This window comes from Prionailurus viverrinus, chromosome A3 (assembly GCF_022837055.1).
Source record: "Prionailurus viverrinus isolate Anna chromosome A3, UM_Priviv_1.0, whole genome shotgun sequence".
Classification (NCBI taxonomy): domain Eukaryota; kingdom Metazoa; phylum Chordata; class Mammalia; order Carnivora; family Felidae; genus Prionailurus; species Prionailurus viverrinus.
In genome coordinates, this window is record NC_062563.1 from 39,484,950 (window position 1) to 39,506,915 (window position 21,966).

The 21,966-nt window shown below is 37.3% G+C and overlaps 1 protein-coding gene across 5 annotated transcripts in view; it reads right to left on the reverse strand.

Annotated features, from left to right (window-relative positions):
• Positions 1 to 21,966, reverse strand: part of SEL1L2 (SEL1L2 adaptor subunit of ERAD E3 ligase) — a 123,902-nt gene that overhangs the window by 22,777 nt on the left and 79,159 nt on the right. For all 5 annotated transcript variants that reach the window (XM_047853199.1, XM_047853198.1, XM_047853197.1 and 2 more), the window contains exons 6-12: positions 13,328 to 13,381; positions 12,607 to 12,666; positions 12,435 to 12,516; positions 11,068 to 11,222; positions 10,314 to 10,370; positions 2,083 to 2,151; positions 1,103 to 1,180 (exon numbers count right to left, since the gene is read on the reverse strand). In XM_047853199.1, the coding sequence (XP_047709155.1) occupies positions 1,103 to 1,180; positions 2,083 to 2,151; positions 10,314 to 10,370; positions 11,068 to 11,222; positions 12,435 to 12,516; positions 12,607 to 12,666; positions 13,328 to 13,381 (555 nt within the window). The remainder of the gene's footprint in view (positions 1 to 1,102; positions 1,181 to 2,082; positions 2,152 to 10,313; positions 10,371 to 11,067; positions 11,223 to 12,434; positions 12,517 to 12,606; positions 12,667 to 13,327; positions 13,382 to 21,966) is intronic.

The window sequence follows — 21,966 nt, forward strand, 5'->3', positions numbered from 1 at the left end:
TAGGCTCCTAAAGCAGCATGTGGGCTTTTAAAAACTGAGTACAGTTGAAAGTATTCCCCAGTTTGAGCACATCTTCACTCCCAGTGTTGCAGTAAGGCATTGTGAGACAATGAAATCCTTCCTGCTGTGCAGGGGTAGAAAGTTTATCAAGGCCATTTCCCAGCATTAGGCACATGGGTGTTACAATGAGGATGTTCTTAATGCACTAAAGGAAGTCAGAGTAGTCTACTAAGTTTATCAGACAGATGCTAGCGTCACTGAGCCCCGGAATCAAGACAAAAATTTTAGTGGCAGGAGCCATATTATTCCATTTCTATATTCCTTCATAGATCCAATTAATTCAGCTTTGGATATGCTTTGAAGTTCACTCTACCTAACTGGCCCTAGACTGCAGAAGATAAGCTGACCCACTGCATCTACTGTAAGCCAGGCACTGCTTTAAGTACTTGGCAATAAAAGGCATATAAACATAAACTCATTAGATCCTGGCAACAACAATATGAGGCAAATCTTCTTATATTCCCATTTTACATTTGGGAAAATTGAGGCACAGAGAAGTTAAGTAACTTGCCCATGGTCACACAGGCAGTATGCTGCAGGGCTGGCATTTAAACCATGGATTCTGCCTCCAGAGTTGTGTCTCAACCATCTTGTCCTGGTCACCTATCTGATGATCTGCCTGGGCCAGGGAGATTTCTGGCCTTTGAGTAAGACTAAACTGGAAAAAACTAGGCATTTCTTATTTGTCCTTGTCCTGAACTTACTGCAGATATTGTTTGAGTTTTCCCTTCCTCTGTCCTCTTTTATTTCCTGTTTCCTGAGCTAAGTGGCCTTACCTACTGGGGGACAGAAAGCTGAGCTTTTGTTTGCCCTCATGCTGGAGAAGCATGTCATTGCCATTTTTCGTTTACTGAGAAAACAAGATGTGTCTCCCCCTATCCCAACTCCACATTTTATGGTCAATGATATTCTTCTCCAAGACATGAAACTCCCAGGCTCATTACTTGGGCATGGGGCTTTGAAATCAACTCTTCTGCATGAGTCTGCATGTAATAAAAGCCAAGTGTTTTAAAGTGCTTACAGAAATGGGCTGAGTACATACCTTACTGGCTGCCATGGAAAAGTATTTGAAGGCAGTTGCGTTATTTTGTGGGGCTGCAGCGTTCCCCTCTAAATACATCTACAGAAACAAACAAGAGGATGTAAAAAAAAACTGAAGAATTTGTGGGTGATTAAAATGTTTTAGAACTACATAGAAGTGATAGTTGGCCAACATTGTGAAATGCAGTGAATGCCACTGAATATACAGTTTAAAATTGTTGATTTTACGTTGATTTCACCTCAATTTTAATCAAACAAAAAACTGAGGAAGCAACCTACAACACACATTCTGGAGTGACCTGGCCTAAGGGCAGAGAATCGGACCCTATTTTGTGTCTTTTTCACTGTTTCCTTCCATCTAAATTAGTATGTAGCACTTCTGGAAAAGGAGCATTTGTCCCCATGGTTACTAATGCAAATTGGCCGCAGGGAGCCAAGGGCAGCACTTGGGGGGGATGAATGGTCTTTGAAGGAGAGAAAAAAATGTTCTTCTTTAGAGGAACTGTCCACAAAAGTTGCTCAGCAGCCGAGGGCCCTCCCTTGATAGTTGGCCCCAGGATGGACTTTGGTCAGCTTAGAGCTGGTTCTCATTTCCAGGGTGTAGGAAGGAGGCATCTCACGGGAGGCAGGGGGGGGGGGGTGGGGGGGGGTGGCTATACCAGTTAGATGTTCAGTTCGCCCAGATCTCTTGTTACATGCCAGAGTAGGGGGTCATGGTGGTGGTAGGGGTCTCTGCCCAGGAACCCTGAGCCAGGTGCACTTTCAAGGCTGTTTTTGGTGCCTCAGAAAAGGCTGCTGTTGTATGGGGCTTTTTCTCAAACTGTCACCTCAAGAATACTATCCTCAGTCTGTAGTGGAATGCCCTGGCCAGCTGCTTCCATGAAAGACATCTGTCATGCTATACTGGGTTCAATTAGCTGGTACCATTAGTTTCTTAGGTTTTTAAGAAATGAAAAGTACTGATCAAGATGAAGCATGCACCTTTCCTATAAATGCCATGGCATTTGCACTCCCAGCCTTTGCTGCCTTTAAGAAGTAGTATAATGCTTTCTGGAGAGAAAAGGAACAAACAGTATTATTGACAGTCACAAACATATCCTACAAAATGTTTTTCAAACCAAACTTTATTTCATTTAACATACATTCAAAAAATATCTATGAAATGCCCACACTGTTTAAGGCACTATTTCAAATGTTATTTCAACCATAAACCTGAAGAGTGGGTGCCATATAGAGTTCACAAATATAATTTTAAAATGTGGGGACTGTTTCTTGCATGTGGAAAGGCATCATGGGCATGTGGCTTTGTGGAGGACAGATGAATCCCACCTATAGAACTACATAGTTCATTATTTTGAAAAAGTATGCTTCGATGTTAACAGTATGTACTTATTTTATAAGACAGTTTGTACAATTTGGTAGAATTGGACATGCAGCCTCCTAATGTTTATGAGGCTGAGTGAGTAAAACAAGACACCTCTAGCTCCTGCTGAGACTAAGTCTTTTTTTAAAAATATATAACTTATTGTCAAATTGGTTTCCATACAACACCCAGTGCTCATCCCAACCAGTGCCCTCCTCATGCCCATCGCCCATTTTCCCCTCTCCCCCACCCCCCGCCATTAACCCTCAGTTTGTTCTCTGTATTTAAGAGTCTCTTATGGTTTGCCTCCCTCCCTCTCTGTTTGTAACCTTTTTCCCTCCTCTCTTCCCCCATGGTCTCTGTTAAGTTTCTCAGGATCCACATATGAGTGAAAACATGGTAACTGTCTTTCTCTGCCTGACTTATTTCACTTAGCATAATACTCTCCAGTTCTATGCATGTTGCTACAAATGGCCATATTTCATTCTTTCTCATTGCCAAGTAGTATTCCATTGTATATATAAACCACAACTTCTTTATCCATTCATCAGTTGATGGACATTTGGGCTCTTTCCATAATTTGGCTATTGTTGAAAGTGCTGCTAGAAACATTCGGGTACAAGTGCCCCTATGCATCAGCACTCCTGTATCCCTTGGGTAATTCCTAGCAGTGCTATGGCTGGGTCATAGGGTAGTTCTATTTTTAGTTTTTTGAGGAACCTCCACACTGTTTTCCAGAGCGGCTGCACCAGTTTGCATTCCCACCAACAGTGCAAGTCTTTTTATAGAAGTGAACTTCAGGCTAATTCTTTCTAAAGCAAAATGAAGGAGGCCAGCCTAGCCTCTGCTTCTCTCTAGGTTGTAACATTAATTGAAATGCTCAGTCTAGAACATCTAAGAGCTGACCTGTCCCTTGTTGCCCCATTCCTTAGGCTTCATCTTAACCTCCCAGATGTTCTCCTCAGAAACCACATGGAGCATTAAAAGAAATTAGGCCCACAAATGAGAAATGAAGACACTTTCCAAAGTGTCTTTTTAGGACGTAACTCTTCTGTCTTTAAAAAGCCTCAACTAAGAGTGCCTAACTAACCTTAACCTCCGTTGGTTAAGCGTCTGACTCTTGATCTCAGCTGAGGTCATGATCTCACAGTTTGTGAGATCAAATCCCATGTCAGGCTCTGTGCTGACAGTGTGGAGCCTGCTTGGGATTCTCTCTTGCTCTCTGCTTCCATCTCTCTCTCTCTCTCTTTCGCAAAATAAATAGACTTTAAAAAAAAAAGCCTAGGGGCATCTGGATGGCTCAGCCGGTTAAGCATCTGACTTTGGCTCAGGTCATGATCTCACAGTTTGTGAGTTCAAGCCCTGCGTCAGGCTCTGTGCTGATAGCTCAGAGCCTGGAGCCTACTTCAGATACTGTGTCTCCCTCTCTCTCTCTCTCTCTCTGCCCCTCCCCTGCTCACACTCTGTCTCTGTCTCTCTCAAAAATAAACATTAAAAAAACAAAACAAACAAACAAAAAAAACAAACCTTGACTAGGTTGACATACAAGAATCTGCTCCTTCCCAAAGAGGAGAGGACATTTAAGGAAGAAATGTGAGTAGTTCCTTTATATGTACATTTGCTCCAGAAATATTGCCAACTTATTTGGGAATCACACCCTTGTTGTAAGTTAGTCTGCCTTGTGGACATAACTAAATACGAATGCCACCAGTGCTGAACCTCACTAAATCATATACCCATTCATCCATTTATCTCTTCTATTCTTCATTTATTCTTTGTTTCAAAAACTTAATTGAAAAGTGCTATATATAGTAGTAGTGTGTTAAGCATTATAGGTGATTCATAGATGAACAAAAAACACCATCCCTACATAAGCTTTCCACCAATACTGCTGTGAAGAAAGGTAAATAGCAATGACAGTAGGCGAAAGGTGGGATAAAAGCAACACCAAAAAGAATTAGAGAGGCATGGAATAACAGAAATTGTATATAAGTGTTTTACAAGCTTCGTCTTACCTAATCTTCACAACAGCAGTATAAGGAATGACACTCAAAGTGAAGCAGCTGGTACCAGAGTTCTCCCGATTCAATTCCCATGCACTTAGTACTCTGCCTTCATGGTGTCAAGAAAGAGGACTTAAATGACAAAGGTCTCACAAAAGATGGAGAGGATTCACCAGCACAGAGGGCATCATAGGCTGGAGGAATAACATGAGCAAGGAACGGAGATAGAAATGTTCAAGATGTGTTTTGGAAACAGTAATTACTTCAGTATGGCTGAAGTAGAATATCCAAAAGTTAAGATGTGCAGGAATATGATGGGGCCATATTATACCAGTCCTGGATACTAGGCCAAAGTTCCTCTTTTATTTGGCAGAAAATAGAAGGCATTGGAAATTTATGATCATAAGGGAATCTTGAGACAACAAATGATGTCCAAAATGTCTAGAATAACCTAAGTGTCAATTGGATAGGAGCAAATTGTAGCAATGTATGATTTATCAATCATCTATCAGTAAATAAATCAAAGGTATGATTTACCAATCACATTTATCTGATCCCATTAATACAGAAAATGAAGGTATTTCTTATAAATGAGTCAAGACCCAAAATACCCGTGGGTAACTATCATGGCATACATCCATACATTTAATTGTTTGCTTAATTTTCTGTCTCCCCCAGTGTTGAATCCTCTGTACTTAGCACAGTATCTACTGTATATCAGTCATTTAGGAAATATTTCTGGACTGAATGCATGAGTGAATGAATTAAAGAGTAAGTTTATAAATCTCTAAAACAGGGGAACTAGATTTTAAGCATTATGGTCCCTTATAGTTCTCATACTATGATTCTGTGACATAATTCTCAAAGTCTAGTTTCAGAATCTGGCTTTCAAATACATATTTGGCAATAGAGAGTTCTGGGGGAAAAAACTGTCATTCTGGTGAACTATACTTGAACTGTTAAAGGAGATAAACAAATAAGAATCAGAAGATAAGAATCCTGGAGTTTTCCCCATCTTTCAATATAATGATCCCATAAGGACTAAAGGAATTGAAGCTTTCTCTAATTTCCCCTTCTATACCCCTCCACTCACATGACTTACTCAGCATTTCAGTTCTCTTTTATTTGTCTTTAAATTAACCTACCTTTAATGCTGTTGCATTTACTAAACATTTACTAAGCTCTGTGTGAAAGTATCACACAAGTTACTTTGATGGGTACTTGCTCTCAAAGAGTTAAATATCCATCCATCCACCCATCCATCCATCCATCCATCCATCCATCCATCCATCCATCATCTGCTGCAGTCTGCATATTTGTGTCCCTTCAAAATTCATATGTTGAAACCTAATATCCAAGATGATGGTATTAGGAGGTGGGGCCTTTGGAAGGTGACTGGCAGAGCCTTCATGAATGGGATTAGTGTCTTTATAAAAGAGGCCCCAGAGAGCAAGCTCAAGTTGTTACATGAGGATACAACAAGAAGTCCATAAACTGGATAGAGGGCCCTATCTAACCATGCTGACACATTGATATCAGACTTCAAGCTTCGAGAACTGTGAGAAATATATTTCCATTGTTTATAAGCCACCCAGACTATGGTATTTTTGTTACAGTGGCTAAAACAGACTGACACCATCTATCCCTTATTCAAATATTTACTGAGCACCTATAGTCATATTTTACTGATTCTCAGATGTGCCCCCCACTTTAATCAGACACTTCTAACTATCAATGGCATCATATAATTTATATTGGCAGTGTATTTTCTTTCTCAGTAGAACACAAAATAAAGTATCTTATAATTGATGGTGTCTTAGATAGGTTGAAATATAGTATGTCCCAGGCATTATGCTAAGAGAAATTTTATTATTTAAACACACATCTATTTTTTTTACTAAAAAAATTTTTTTAATTTTTATTTATTTTTTAAAAAAAAATTTTTTTTTTCAACGTTTATTTATTTTTGGGACAGAGAGAGACAGAGCATGAACGGGGGAGGGGCAGAGAGAGAGGGAGACACAGAATCAGAAACAGGCTCCAGGCTCTGAGCCATCAGCCCAGAGTCTGACGCAGGGCTCGAACTCACGGACCGCGAGATCGTGACCTGGCTGAAGTCGGATGCTTAACCGACTGCGCCACCCAGGCGCCCCGAATTTTTATTTATTTTTGAGAGAGAGAGACAGAGTGTGACTGGGGAAGGGGCAGAGAGAGGGAGACACAGAATCTGAAGCAGGCTCTGGGCTCTGAGCTGTCAGCAGAGAGCCCCACACAGGGCTCAAACTCACAAACCATGAGATCATAACCTGAGCCAAAGTTGGACGCTTAACTGACTGAGACACCCAGGTGCCCCCACATCTCTTTAAAACAAACAAACAAACAAACAAAACAACGAGCATGATTTTTCATTGGTTCAAGAAAATCCCTAGTTTAATCAGTTTATAACATTTCCCCTAGAATGAAATGCCAAGAAATATTTATAAACACTGAAAATAAATATAAACTGAAAATATTTATAAATACTCCTTCTATCTCAAAATTTGTAAATCATCCTGAAAAGGGATGATATTAGCTCTTGATTTTTTAATGGGTGGCAGGATAGACAAAGCAGTTGCTCTTACATATCTGATTATTATGCTTCTGCTAGATTTAATTTAATTATGCCATATCCACTTTAATAATATGCACCCAAATACCCAGCATTCCTAAGCCAATTCATGCTGAGCCTGTACATATTTAGGAATGCAAATTACATTAAAATGTATGTGTAGAAATTCAAGATAATGTAATCAAGGCTTGCATATACAATATTTTTCAATAATTAAGAATTTAGTAGTGGGGGAGGGAGAGGTGAAAATGTTGCCTTATAGTGACAACCCATGAAAGAGATTAATTTAATCAAACAATGAGGAGAAAAAAAAGGCAAACGAGTTATTTCCAGGTTTTTGATACTTAATTTTCTGGGAAGTAAACTGGGCATTACTTACATTTATAAAGAAGCTTACTACATTAATCATTTTCTTTGGTGGACCAAACCATTAGCATACTGGCTCAAGTGGTGGCTCTCAGGCTGAGGACCAACATATAATGCTTAGGATGCTATCACTCACTAACTCACTCACTCATTCATTCATTCATTTCATTTATTCATTTGTTCAATAAATACTAAGTACTTAATATATACCAGGTACTATCAGAGTACAGGATACATAGAACGAGCAAGATAGACAAGAACTTACATTCCATAATGGAATGGAATAACATTCCATTATTATCCAGATAATAAACAAGATCAAAATAATTCAGGGAGTGATATGAGCTAGAGGAAAATAAACACTGTAATAGGATGAGTAGTGGAACAGTAGAGTTGATCAAGAAAATCCTTTCTAAAGAGGTAAGACTTGAAAGATGAGAGGCTAGCCATGGGAAGAGTTATAGTAACAGCCTTTCAGAAACTGGGTCTATCCTTTTACCTTCTCTCTCCACTTTGCATCACCCTCCAAGTTGATTCTGGTGCATTCTGGTAAGCTGCAAAACTGACCACAGTACTTTGCTGTTGTGCCTTCATTAGGAGTCCTTTTAACTACCCTTTCAATGCTGGCTGACCTTGTAATTTGCTTTGGCCAAAAGAATGTGGTGGAAGTGATTTGTGAGTTCCAACCCAAGGCCTTCTACCCTTGTGTTCTTAGAACCTTTGGCTGCTATGTGAAAAGCTTGGGCATAGTTGGCTGGGAGAAGAAAGCATGTGGAGAAACCTAGTCATCTTAGGTGTCACAGATGAGGCCATCATAAACCAGCCTGCCCTGGCCAATACTCTACAGATGCATGAGCAAGCCTAGTCAAGATTCTGGCTGAGACCAGAAGAATTACCCACCTGAGCCCAGACAAAACTGCTAAACTGCCAAAATCATGAATTAAATAAATGGTTGTTGTTTTAAGCCATCTAAATAGGGGAGTGGTTTATGATGCAGCCTAAACTGATTGATACATAAGCCAATCAGTCTGGAGATTTGAAGCCTTGACTGGAGCACTCTATGCAGGTTTGGGTTTATTAGGCTGAGGTAAGCTGGAAGGACAAGCCTGTGCTCACATCTAGAATGCGCCTGAACCACTCAGATGTTTTGGAAATAAGCCAGCATTTTGGTGATGTCTGGATGGGAAGTATGGGGCCCAACACTACCATTTGAAAATTTTCAAATAGTGGTCAGAAACCTGATAAATTATATGATTGCTTCTTTTTGCTTTATAAATGAGGAAACTAGATTTTAGAGGTTGTATGTCTCCCACCCCCACCCAGCTCAAAAGGAAGTACAGTTTAATGGAAAGAGCACAGGCTTTGAATGTTGAAGCCCAGAGTTCAGATTCTGATTCTCAACATTACTACCCAGCTGTGATACTTGAAACAGTTTACTTCATTCCTCCAACCTCAGCTCCTCCTCTGTAAAATAGAGATAGTAAAACCTCTGTGGATGAGTGCATAGGAGAGCCTGACTGAGTTCCTTGGTGTTGCCCAAGTGCCTGGCTGTTGCTACTACAGCACCAGAATCTTTGACTCAGCATTGGGATTACATTTCATCCTCATCTGGAGGCAGCTCCCATCTGGTATTCAGAGTGGCTGGTGCTGCCCAGTTCTTAGCTTTATAGGGTTTTTCACATATTTTGCAAAAACTGGAGGGTATTCCCTACAACTGAGGTTTGGGTGCCTTCACACTCAATGGAATTTCATGTTTATGGAAAATGGGTAATTCTTACCAGTTTATGTATCTGTTAGTTAACATGAGAACCTCACTGCAGACTGAAATCTGACACTGGAGTAATATTGTGAATCTAGAACTTCTCATCTATGAAGGTAGAACCCTGGTTATGATGAAGATTAATCAGATCTGAAGACCTTCAATTGAGCTGTCTTAAGATGCATATGCTTATTTCAATTGCTACCTATTTTATCATGTTTTATGAATTTACCCAATGTGTACTCAAATTACACTCATAAAAATAACATAAAGTGAAGTGAAAAGTAATAACAAATCACTCCTTTATGTAACCACCTAATAAAGTAGTTATTTCTATTGCTTAGCCATTGGGACTATGTTGAAATAGGGTATGTGTTCCTTTGAGACAATGAGCACATAGGTTCTATAAAATGACAAGGGCTGCAAAATCATCTTTTAAAAAGAATCTCAGTTACTTCCTCAGATCTGAGGGGATCCATGGCCTTGAAACCACAATTAGAATCTAGATGAGACCTTATCCCCCCAGCTCTGGTATCTTACTGAAGATCTTGTGTAGGTCAAGTTTATTTGCTTTTTTCTCCACTATAAATTTGAGTTGTTAATTAATCTTCTAACCTCACGGGGATAAGGTAAGGTTAAGCAAAATGATTGAAAGGAGCTTTGCAAATTTATAAAGATGTTTAATAATATTTCTAATTATATTGAAAGCAGTCTGAAGCTGGTTCTCAGACCCCTCGTAAGAAACTCCCATGTGGACTCTCCACCGCTGGTTTTTGGGCAATGGGTGTGTCCAAGGCTGGCAAGTGAGGGTATCTTCCTTACCCAAACCAGTTAGGGTGGGAAGAGACTAGGTTCAAGGGGAGCATAGAAACTCCCCAGCCCCAGTGTTTTGTTGGAAGCCTCCACTCCTTTGTATTTAGAGGCAGTTAGGAAAAGTGCTTTCTCTGGTGAACTTTGTTCTTCCTCAAAAGCTACAACACTGATCTGACCAAGGAAGTAGTAATGGGCTCTCCCCAGCAACTTTTCCATGCTCCACTCCTCCCTTTTTGCCCTACTATCCTCCCTCACCACTCTCCTCCCCACCCCATGTGACTGAATCTTGAAATGACTTACATAATAATCCTGATCCAGACCTTTCCTCCCAATTAGATGTAATTGTCCAAGAGAAACCTAGGAACAACAATTTTTGAAAATTATTTTTAGCGATAGCATTAATTTAAATGAAGAAAATAAGCCAATTATAGCACAATTTGAAAAATAAGTGAAAAAAAGGAGTGAAAAAAATAAAGAAGGCATTTACTTGGTGATTTTATTATAGTATGCTGTTTTAGTTTGATGCAGCTGGTATGCCTAAAAAAAGAAACAGAAAAACATTCCAGGTGATACCTTTTATTTAGTAATTGATTGATACTGGCCATCTGGCTTCCTCAGTGACAGGAAGCTGGCCTGCTGGTATACAGCAACACCTGGGTATATAAACCTAGTGGCCTTTACTCTTAACTCTCAAAGCTCATACAAATGCTGTCCCATTCCCATTCTCAGAGACAGAACTTCTGAATGCTGGTAAGAGTTCATTCATATTAAAGTCAACACTGGATGGTGCTTTGTTCTATACTTAAAATCTAGGTCTTTTAAAAGTGAAATTTTTAGGAGTAGATGCAAAAGGAAAAATAATTGCCATTACTGTAACACCTGGCTCTCCCATAGGCTTTAGAAACTGCAAGTAGCAGGGAACAAGGAAAGAGGAGGGTGTGTCTCTTCCCTGTCATATTCAGGATGGAGCATTGTTAACCCTTTTAGGACTCAAGACAACCAAACCTCTTGTAATTTGCATTTCTAAAAATTCAAATTTGTCAGTATACATTACCTGTATCTGAACATCTCCTCTTTCTGCCAAAAATTTATAGTATTGGTATATGTCCCAATCTAAAATCTCACTGTTAGAACTCAGATTTTCAGGTCTCTCAGTCAGTCTCACTTTTTCCACTGGAATACTTTCACTTTTTTCCAATTTGTCAGCAACTGTGAACAGAAACAAAACAGAGACTAGCCAGAATACACAAGGTTGCAAGAGATAACTTAGAGAAAACAGCCTAGAGAAAACACTGTTCAGCCTATTCTTAAATTGTGCAGAGGTCTGGCCTACTAACAGAAAAAAAATATATACCCTTAGGAGATAGAAATTTACTGATTTTTGTTTATTTGGTTCTGAGAAAAGTGCAAGAAACCTCATTATTTTTTGCAGTCCCTACAAATAGTGTATTAACACATATCAGAGCCTACTGAAGAGTTTGTCCAAGCAGGCTCAAGGAGAGAAGACAGATGTTAGAAGCAGGCAACGGACCCTCTCTACCACTGACCTTTTCCAAGATTGAAACTACAATATAAGAGTAATAGCTTCTTAATTATTTCCTATAAAGAGTAGGAAACTAAATATAAATATAAATATAAATATATTTGAATAAACCTAACAAAGTATGAAGTTTGAAACATATATAGTAATTGTAGTTTCATTAAGCATATGAAATGATCTTGTTATATATATTATCTTAAATTAAAAAACAGTTGTTTCACTCTTTCCTTTCTCAGATCCTAATAATGCCAGAGCTGTGTATTTAGATATTATTTTGATTATAGAAATTAACCATATGGACCTTACCTTATTCACTTCTTGGAAGACTTTTATTTAAAAACCTATTATGTCGTCTGGTTCAATGATGTGCAAGATGAAACGTTACATTCAACTTTGAAAATGATTCCAGAAGCATATATTAATCTCATGCTCTATTTTTTGTGATCATTTTAATCATTTAAATAGAATAATGCTTACTTAAGTTGTTCTCACATGAGGTGACAGAGACTGATAGTGTATGTATCTTACATCCATTTATTGAAGAGTTTTTAAAAAGCCATCCCATATTCTAAATGTTAGAATTGGAAAAACTGCTAAATATTTATTGATGCTTCATTCAAATTCTCAGTTGAATGAAAGCACAGCACAAGAACATGGGGACTTATTCTAACAAAAATAAAAGATATAAGCACATTCATTTAAAGCTTTTGAAAAGTAATAAAATCAGAAAACTCTACATTGTATTAAAAGAATTGTACTATAACAAATGCTGAAAGCATAGTCATTTAATACTTTCATAAATATACAAACTGGCATTGATTTATTCTTCTAATTGCTCAGCAAGCCTATTTATCTTAAAATAAATTATGTGAAATACTCACTGTAATCTGCTACCTTCTTGTAATGATTTAGGGCAACTTCACAATTCTGTAGAACATTGATTCCTGACAAATATCTGTACCCCTAAAACACAGGGATATATATTCTTAATATTCTGACAGTGTTGTATTTATAACATGCCCATTTGGGCCCAAGAATATTTAATTTACTTACCAAAATCATTTGGGACATCATGCTTCCTCCAGCACTTCCAAAGGTGTAATATATCAGTGCCTAAAGTAAACGAAAAAAAATCTATATCTGCCATCTAAATTTGAAGCTCAAACCAATCATTGCTTTTTTATTCCTTGCCCAGCAATGAACTTTGAACTACTCCAAAATAAATTTCAACTTTTGTCTTCTTCCTTGGTAAAGATGGCTGACATTTTTGGAGGACTTAGGGTATTGTACATGATACTTCATTTACATTACAAAATACCTATGAAGTAGATATTATCTATCTATAATAGAGATATTATCTATCTATCTAAAATATGGGACATTAAGAAATTTTATTTTATTTATTTATTAAAAAAATTTTTTAAACATTTATTTATTATTGAGAGACAGAGAGTGAACAGGGGAGGGGCAGAGAGAGAGGGAGACACAGAATCTGAAGCAGGCTCCAGGCTCTGAGCTGTCAGTACGGAGCTTGACACAGGGCTTGAACTCACAAACCATGAGATCATGACCTGAGCCGAAGTCAGATGCTTAACCGACTGAGCCACTCAGGCACCCCAAGAAACTTATGATATTTTAATCTTAAACTTCTGACTATTGAGCTGGCGCTTTTAACCACCACTCTCAAGTAAGCCCCTTTACCTAAAGAGGAGACTATTCAATGTCCCTTTTTAAAAAATTCAGTTTTGTTCCAGGAAAAACAGAATAATTTTACCTTGGCTTGATTGTATTCCATTCCTATTCCATAAGAAGACAAAAATCCTAATGCCTAAAGCCCAAAAGAAAAGGAAAACTAAATAAATCCATTTATTTCACAATTATTCTTATTTACAGTGGTAAAAGATATTTTAAATGTCTGTTGCATAATAATTGTATTGTTGGCTTGTATCTTATATCCTATAATAAAGTACCCTTTTACACTTTTGCTAAGGCTGTAAGAAATTGGAAAAGGTAATAGTGGGAGTTTTCTATAATATATATGAAAATAGGCTAATACTGACATTTAGTATAAATCATAATAATGAAACATTATAAACCAATGATATTTATATTCTTGCCTTTCATGGCAATGAAAAAACTTCTTCCTTCAACATTTTAGAATTTAGATTTGAATATTTGTCTTCATATTTTTAAAAGAAAATGCGATGTATATAAAAAATTCAAATGCAAAGAACTGTATTGAATAAAAGGAAAGTCTAATCGTGTAGCAAGATGCTGAAATAGGCAGCCCCAGATCTTGTTCCTCCATAGAGACACTGATTTAGCAACAATATACAGTCCAAAAAATCTTTATGAGAACTCCAGCAACAACTTAAGAAATCATGGTAACCCAGACAAACTCAAAGCAAGGAACAAGCAATCCATTGATACAGGTAAAGAAAGCCGTTTATTTAACCTGCAATTGCTCCTCCCCCAAGCCAGCATAGCACAGTGTGATAAAGAGGAAAAGCCCAACTCAGGACTTCTACTTTGGGAGGGAAAGAGAAGAGTGGAACCTAGGTCCAATGTTTCAGCTTTTGCAGGGACTGCCCATGGGTCTGATTTCTGTCTTGCCTGACTTGGCATGATTGAAGAACCAGCATACTATGGATTCCTGGGCAGCTGCTGAGAACAAAAGAGAGCTCAGCCACTAATTGCAGGACTGGAGAATTTCCCATATACCACAGATAGAAGCCAGCACAACTTGGCACAATCAGCAGAAAGTGACCAACTTGTGACTTCTCCTTTGGGAGGAAAAGAGAAGACTGGAATGGGGGCCCAATGTTATGGCTTTTGGGAAGCTACTCAAGGACTGATTTCTATCTCCTCTGACCTGAAGCACTGACCGAACTCTCATGCTTTAGATGCCTGGGGCCACTAAGAAGAAAAAGGAGTTTTGCAGCTTGTTGCAACCCCAGAGAACCTGCAATATCACATACAGACACTAAAAGGAGCAAAAGACTACAAGCTCCCGAAAAATACCAGCAAATCTCTGTAATTGGAAATTACAAACACAAGCCCCAAGAAGACACACCCCCGGAAATGATTTGAGAGGTCCCCAGAATCTCTAGCTATGTTGATAGGTGAAGGTATTTCCCTGCACATATCCAATCTGTAAAGATAAAGGGGTGGCTATATTTCCAAATACATAAATAACAGAAAAAATTAACAAGGCATATGAAGAAACAGGCAAACATGGCCCAATCAAAGGAACAAAATAAATCTTAAAAAAATAAAACCCTCAACCCTAAAGAAATGGAGATCTATAAATTACCATACAAAAAATCCAAAATAATCATCTTAAGCTCAAAATGCTACAAGACAGCACATATAAACAACTAACCAAAATCAGGAAAAGGATGCATGAATAGAATGAGAATATCAAAAAAGAGATTGAAAAAGAAAGAAAGAAAGAAAGAAAGAAAGAAAGAAAGAAAGAGGAAGGAGGGAAGAAAGGGAGGAAGGAAGAAAGAAAGATTTCTTTCAAAAACTCTGGAGCTGAAGAATATAATAACTGAATTGAAAAATTCATTAGTGGGCTTTAATAGTAGACTGATCAAGCAGAAGAAGGAATCAATGAACCTGAAATCAGTGGAACAAAAAAAATGAAGACAAGTAAGAAATCCTAAGAGACTTATGGGAAACCATCAAGTGGACCGATATACACATTATGGGAGTCGCAGAAGAATAGTGAGAGAAAAAGGGGCAGAGAGCTTATTTGAAGAAACAATGGCTGATAATTTTCCATATCTGAGGAAGGAAATGGATATCTAAATTCAAGAAATTCAATAAACTTCAACTAGGATGAACCCAAAGAGGCCCACAGCAAGACACATTATAATCAAACTGTTACAAGTCAAAGACAGGATCTTGAAAGTAGCAAGAGAAAAGAGACTCATCATGTACAAGAAAGTTCCCTTAAGTTTATGAGCAGATATCTCAGTAGAAACATTACAAGCCAGAGGGAATAGGCTAATATGAGCAAAATACTGAAAGAAAAAAGTTGTCAACCAGAATACTGTATGTGGCAAAACTGACCTTCAAATATGGAGAAGTAAAGGCCTTCCCAGATAAACAAAAGCTAAAGGAGTTCATCAACACTAGACCTGCCTTATAAAAACTGTTAACAGGAGTCCTGCAAGTTGAAAGAAAAAGATGCTAGATAGTAAAACAAAAATATACAAAAATATAGAGCTCTTTGGTAAAGATAAATACAGAGACAAATACAGAATCCTGTAGTACTGTAATAGTGGTACGAAAGTCAGGTTTAATTCTGGTATAGAATTTAATAAAACAACAAAAGCATAAAAGAAAACTATAACTATAAATGTGAATGAATACAAAATGTGAATTGGGTTATTGATAACATAAAGTGGGGGGAGAGAGGAGTGTTGTGATTGCAGTTAAGTTGATATTAATTTAACTAGAAGATGTTTTATGTAATCCCCTTGGTAACGACAAGGAAATAGTTATAGAAGATACACCAAGAAAATAAGAAGGGAATGAAAGCATGCCATTACTAAATAAATAAATAAATAAATAACAAAAGGAGGGACGAAGAAGGGAAAAGGACAAAATAACTACAAGGCAAACAAAAACAATCAACAAAATGACAACAGGAAGTCTTTCCTTATCAGTAATTACTCTAAATACAAATGGATTACACTCCAAACAAAAGATACAGAGTGGCTGAATGGATAAAAATAAGCAATATCCAACTATCTGATGTCTACAAGAGGCTTTATTTTTTTAGAGCTGGGGGGAGAGGCAAAGAAAGAGGGAGAGCGAGAATCCCAAGCAGGCTCTGTGCTGTGAGCATACAGCCCGACGCAGGGCTCAATCTCACAACTGTGACATCATGACCTGAGCTGACATCAAGAGTTGGACCTTTATCTGACTGAGCCACCTAGACACCCCCAAGAGACTTTAGATGTAAGGACACATAGGCTTAAAGTGAAAGAATGGAAACACATATTCCATGCAAATTGTAACAAAAAGAGTAAGAGATGACCATAATTATATGAGACGAAAGTAGATTTTAAGTCAGAAAGTGTCAAAAGAGACAAAAAAGCATATTATATAATGATAATAGGGTCAATTCACCAGGAAGATATAACCATTATAAATACATATGCATTAACGGTAGAGCACCCAAACATATGAAGCAAACATTGACAGAACTGAAAGAAGAAATAGACAGTAACACAATAATGGTAGGAGATTGTAATGCCCCATTTTCAATAATGGATAGAACAACCAGACCAAAGCTCAGAGAAGAAACAGAGGAGTTGAAAAACACCATAGACTAATTGGACCTAACAGACATATAGAATGCTCCACCCAACAATAGCAGAATGCACATTCTTCTTAAGAACACATAGAAAAATTGGGAATGCAAGCTGGTGCAACCACTCTGGAAAACAGTATGGAGGTTCCTCAAAAAACTAAAAATAGAACTACCCTATGACCCAGCAATTGCACTACTAGGTATTTATCCAAGGGATACAGGTGTGCTGTTTAGAAGGGACACATGCACCCCCATGCTTATAGCAGCACTATCAACAATAGCCAAAGTATGGAAAGAGCCCAAATGACCATCGATGGATGAATGGATAAAGAAGATGTGGTATATATATACAATGGACTATTACTTGGCAATCAAAAAGAATGAAATCTTGCCATCTGCAGCTACGTGGATGGAACTGGAGGGTATTATGCTAAGTGAACTTAGTCAGAGAAAGACAAAAATCATATGACTTCACTCATATGAGGACTTTAAGAGACAAAACAGATGAACATAAGGGAAGGGAAACAAAAATAATATAAAAACAGAGAGGGGGACAAAGCACAAGAGACTCATAAATCTGGAGAACAAAGTGAGGGTTACTGGAGGGGGTGTGGGAGGGGGGGATGGGCTAAATGAGTAAGGGGCACTAAGGAATCTACTTGTGAAATACAGAAATATGTGGAAATTAAGTATCACACTCTTGAACTACCAATGGGTCAAGGAAGAAATCACAAGGAAATTTAGAAAATATCTTGAGACAAATGAAAATTAAAATACAACATACCAAAACTTATGAGATGCAGCAAAAGCAGTACTAAGAGGAAGTTTATAGAGGTAAGTGTCTACATTTAAAAAGAAAGATCTCAAATCAAATCAACAACCTAACTTTCCATCTTAAACACACACACACACACACACACACACACACACACACACACACACACAGGAAAAGAAGAACAATCTAAACCCAAAATTAATGGAAGGAAGGATATAAAGATTAAAGAAAAAAAACAGACAATAGAAAAGGTATATAAACACATGCTACAAAATAGTTGAACCTTTAGGACAGTATACTAGGTGAAATAAGCCAGTCACAAAAAAGACAAAAACTGCATGAACCCACTTATATGAGGTCTCTAAAGTAGTCAAACTCTTAGAAAAAAAAAACAAAATGAAATTTGCTAAGATCTAGGGAGAGGGAGAAGAGGGGAGTTGTTTAATGGATTTCAGATTTGTAAGATTAAGCAGTTCTAGACATCTGCACAATGATGCACATACTGCTGTACTGTACAGTAAAAATGCTCAAGATGGTGAATTTTATAATATTTACCTCATTTTTTTAAAAGTGGAAGTCTTCCATCATCACCAATGCTTGATAATCCCCATCATCCCCAAGCATCCCCATGCTTGATAATAGTTTCATATATGTCTTTCCAAACCACTTTCTTTTTTTTTTTTTAATTTTTTTTCAACGTTTATTTATTTTTGGGACAGAGAGAGACAGAGCATGAATGGGGGAGGGGCAGAGAGAGAGGGAGACACAGGATCGGAAACAGGCTCCAGGCTCTGAGCCATCAGCCCAGAGCCTGACGCGGGGCTCGAACTCACAGACCGCGAGTTCGTGACCTGGCTGAAGTCGGACGCTTAACCGACTGCGCCACCAAGGCGCCCCTCCAAACCATTTTCTAAGCATTCATATACTTCGAAATGGTGTAGTTTTTCTTAAAGCCCATCCCTTACTGATTTGGCATTCCTTTGTTACAATCTACTAAATTTTCTTATATTCATGGATCTAAGTCTAGAACTTCTAGTTCCTTGGTTTTCAATGGACTATTTTCATAATAATGAAAATATGTTATTTGTGTTTTTTGTCATCTTGACATTTGCATGAATGATGCAAGTCAATGGTAAATAAAACTGCTGTCATGTTGGCATGAATCAAGCAAGTACACCAAACTGCCATTTATATTGTTATTGTATTCTTCACACCACACACTCACAGCAAAACTAAAAATGCTAGTGTCAGTTAGGAATGTCCTTGATGAAGCAGTAAAAACATTTTTGTAAGTCTCAACTCCTGAATAAATGTCCCTTTATATTCTATCTAAGATGGAAAGTAGGCATAAAGCACTTCCAATAGTGAAATATGTTGGTTATTTCAAGGAAATGCTTGAAATGCTTGTTTGAGTTGCAAGCTGAAATAGTCACTTTTTTTCATGGAACACCATCTTTAGTTGAAGGAACAATGGGATAAGCTACATTCATTTAGACTGGCAGACATCTTCTTGAAAATGAACAAAGTAAACCTGCCACTTCAATGAAAATGATTGAAAGTACTGTTGCCAATGATAAATTCAAGCTTTTAAGCAAAAATTAGAATTTTGGAAAGCTTGTATTTGCTACCATGTGCTTGCCACTCCAATACTTAGACTTTTCATGATGGTGGTATTAACAAATATGATTTTGATATTGTACAAAGCAATGTGTCAAATTTGGAAGAACTGCATAACTTAGTGAACCAATATTTTCTAAATAACCAATGTATGATACTATAAAATCATGTATAGGTAAAAAAAATTGCATTCAAAATGCAAGGTAGACCAGTTACTTTTAATGTAACAGAATAGGAAAAAGTTCATTATATGATTTTGGATTCCACACTGCAATTAACCTTTAAGAAATTATCACTGTTGGGCTTTGGTGTAGCACCAAGGAATATCTACAGTTATCTGAAAAAGCTATTAAAATAGTCTTACCTTTTCTAGTTTTATTTTACTTTGCTACTTTCTTTTTTCTTTCAGCTTTTTGAGATATGTTTTTAAGTTTCTTGTTTATTAAGAAACATTTAAAGGTATATATTTTCCTGTGCATGTGGCTTTAGCCATATTCCTTAACTTTTACATATAGTTGTGTCATTATCATGTTCTTAATATGTCATTTCAGTTTCTACTTTATCTTTGCTACTTGCTAAAAATTAGGACTCTTCAAATTTTATAAAGAGTTAAGCTTTTTTTCCAGTAATTTTTAGTTTCACTGCTTCTAGTCAAAGAATGCAGTATCATTCCTATTTTTATTTTTATTTTTTTTTACATACAAATCTGATATTTAACTTTTATTAGATACATAGGGTTGGGCTATTAACTTATCCTCTCTGAGCCTGTTATTTTGTGTAAAATGTGGATATAAAAGTAGCTACACCACAAATTATTATTAGGATTTTAGATAAGGTTATTAACTACCTAAGTTAAAGCTATATAAAGCCATATTTCCTTTTGTTTTGCCTCCAGAAGCACAGGTTTGGATTAATCATAGTCTTTAGCCACGAAGTACTCTCATCACTGGCTCACAAATGGTTGCCCTTGTTTCGTTGTTTGCTTGTTTGTTTATACTTATTTGTTTTTAAAAAATACAACCACTTAAACATTCAGCACTCAATATAAGAACTAGAATTTTTCTTGAAAGTCCCCTTTGGCTATTCCATTATGGGATAGGTCACAGTTATCTAGCATGGCCAGATGTCAGACGATAGAAGATTGTTCTTGGGTTGTAGGGCTTTTAATCTGTACATTTAAGTCTACTCCAGCTCCTCTCCCAATGTGATTAGAGTCCAAAGTAAAATAGCAAAGTGATATAACAGAAGCTTTAGCCCAGTCCTGTCTTGCTGGTTGAGTCTTCTTAGTAGATGGTACCATCAACCTCTCTCTCACAGTGATCAGGTCAAATTCCCTTTCTACTACTTGCAAGCATATAATGATGTGAGTGAGTGGCAGAATTTGCCGCATGACATGAGTGTTCATGTTTGCAGAATCACTGTCCATCATGGGGCACAATCAGTGTGCTGGGGTCAAACCCTTGAGGTTAACCAGAAGTGGTATCACCTTAGGTATTTGACCAATGCTGGTTTCCATGGTGCTTTGTAGGAGGTCAGCTCCATTTCTGGGAGATCAGCTTGTAGTGGATTGGTCTTTAAAAGTTAATCTTTATCTCTCAATCCTATTCATCTAAATTTCTCCCAATATTTGGTAATTGTCAAACATTAATATTTTTATTTTTATTATGTTGTCAGTCAACAGGTCTAAAGTGGCATTTTATGTTGCAATTTGTATTTTCCAAATATCTGGTGAAACTAAATCTTTCTTTGTACATATATTGATTGGTTAATATGTTTCCTTTACCTCCAAGTGCTTGCTCATGAATTTGGTCATTTGTTATTGTGTTATTTGTGCTTTCCTTATAATTTCCAAATGTTCTTTATATATTGTTAGTAATCTTTTATAGGTTATACATGTTAAAAATATCTTCTTCCAGTTTATTATACAAATTTTCATTTTCTTTAATGTGTCTTCTCATTAGTAAGTGATCTTGATATTAATGTAAATTCATCCATTTGTTTTCCCCTACATTGGTACATTTTGTGTTTTAAGAAATCCTTCTCTACTTTTTTTTTAATTTTATTTTTTATTTTTTAAAATTTACATCCAAATTAGTTACCTTATAGTGCAACAATGATTTCAGGAGTAGATTCCTTAGTGCCCATTACCCATTTAGCCCATCCCCCCTCCCACACCCTCTCCAGTAACCCTCACTTTGTTCTCCAGATTTATGAGTCTCTTGTGTTTTGTCCCCCTCCCTGTTTTTATATTATTTTTGTTTCCCTTCCCTTATGTTCATCTGTTTTGTCTCTTAAAGTCCTCATATGAGTGAAGTCATATGATTTTTGTCTTTCTCTGACTAATTTCACTTAGCATAATACCCTCCAGTTCCATCCACGTAGCTGCAAATGGCAAGATTTCATTCTTTTTGATTGCCAAGTAATAGTCCATTGTATATATATACCACATCTTCTTTATCCATTCATCCATCGATGGTCATTTGGGCTCTTTCCATACTTTGGCTATTGTTGATAGTGCTGCTATAAGCATGGGGGTGCATGTGTCCCTTCTAAACAGCACACCTGTATCCCTTGGATAAATACCTAGTAGTGCAATTGCTGGGTCGTAGGGTAGTTCTATTTTTAGTTTTTTGAGGAACCTCCATACTGTTTTCCAGAGTGGCTGCACCTGCTTGAATTCTCATCATTTCTATTT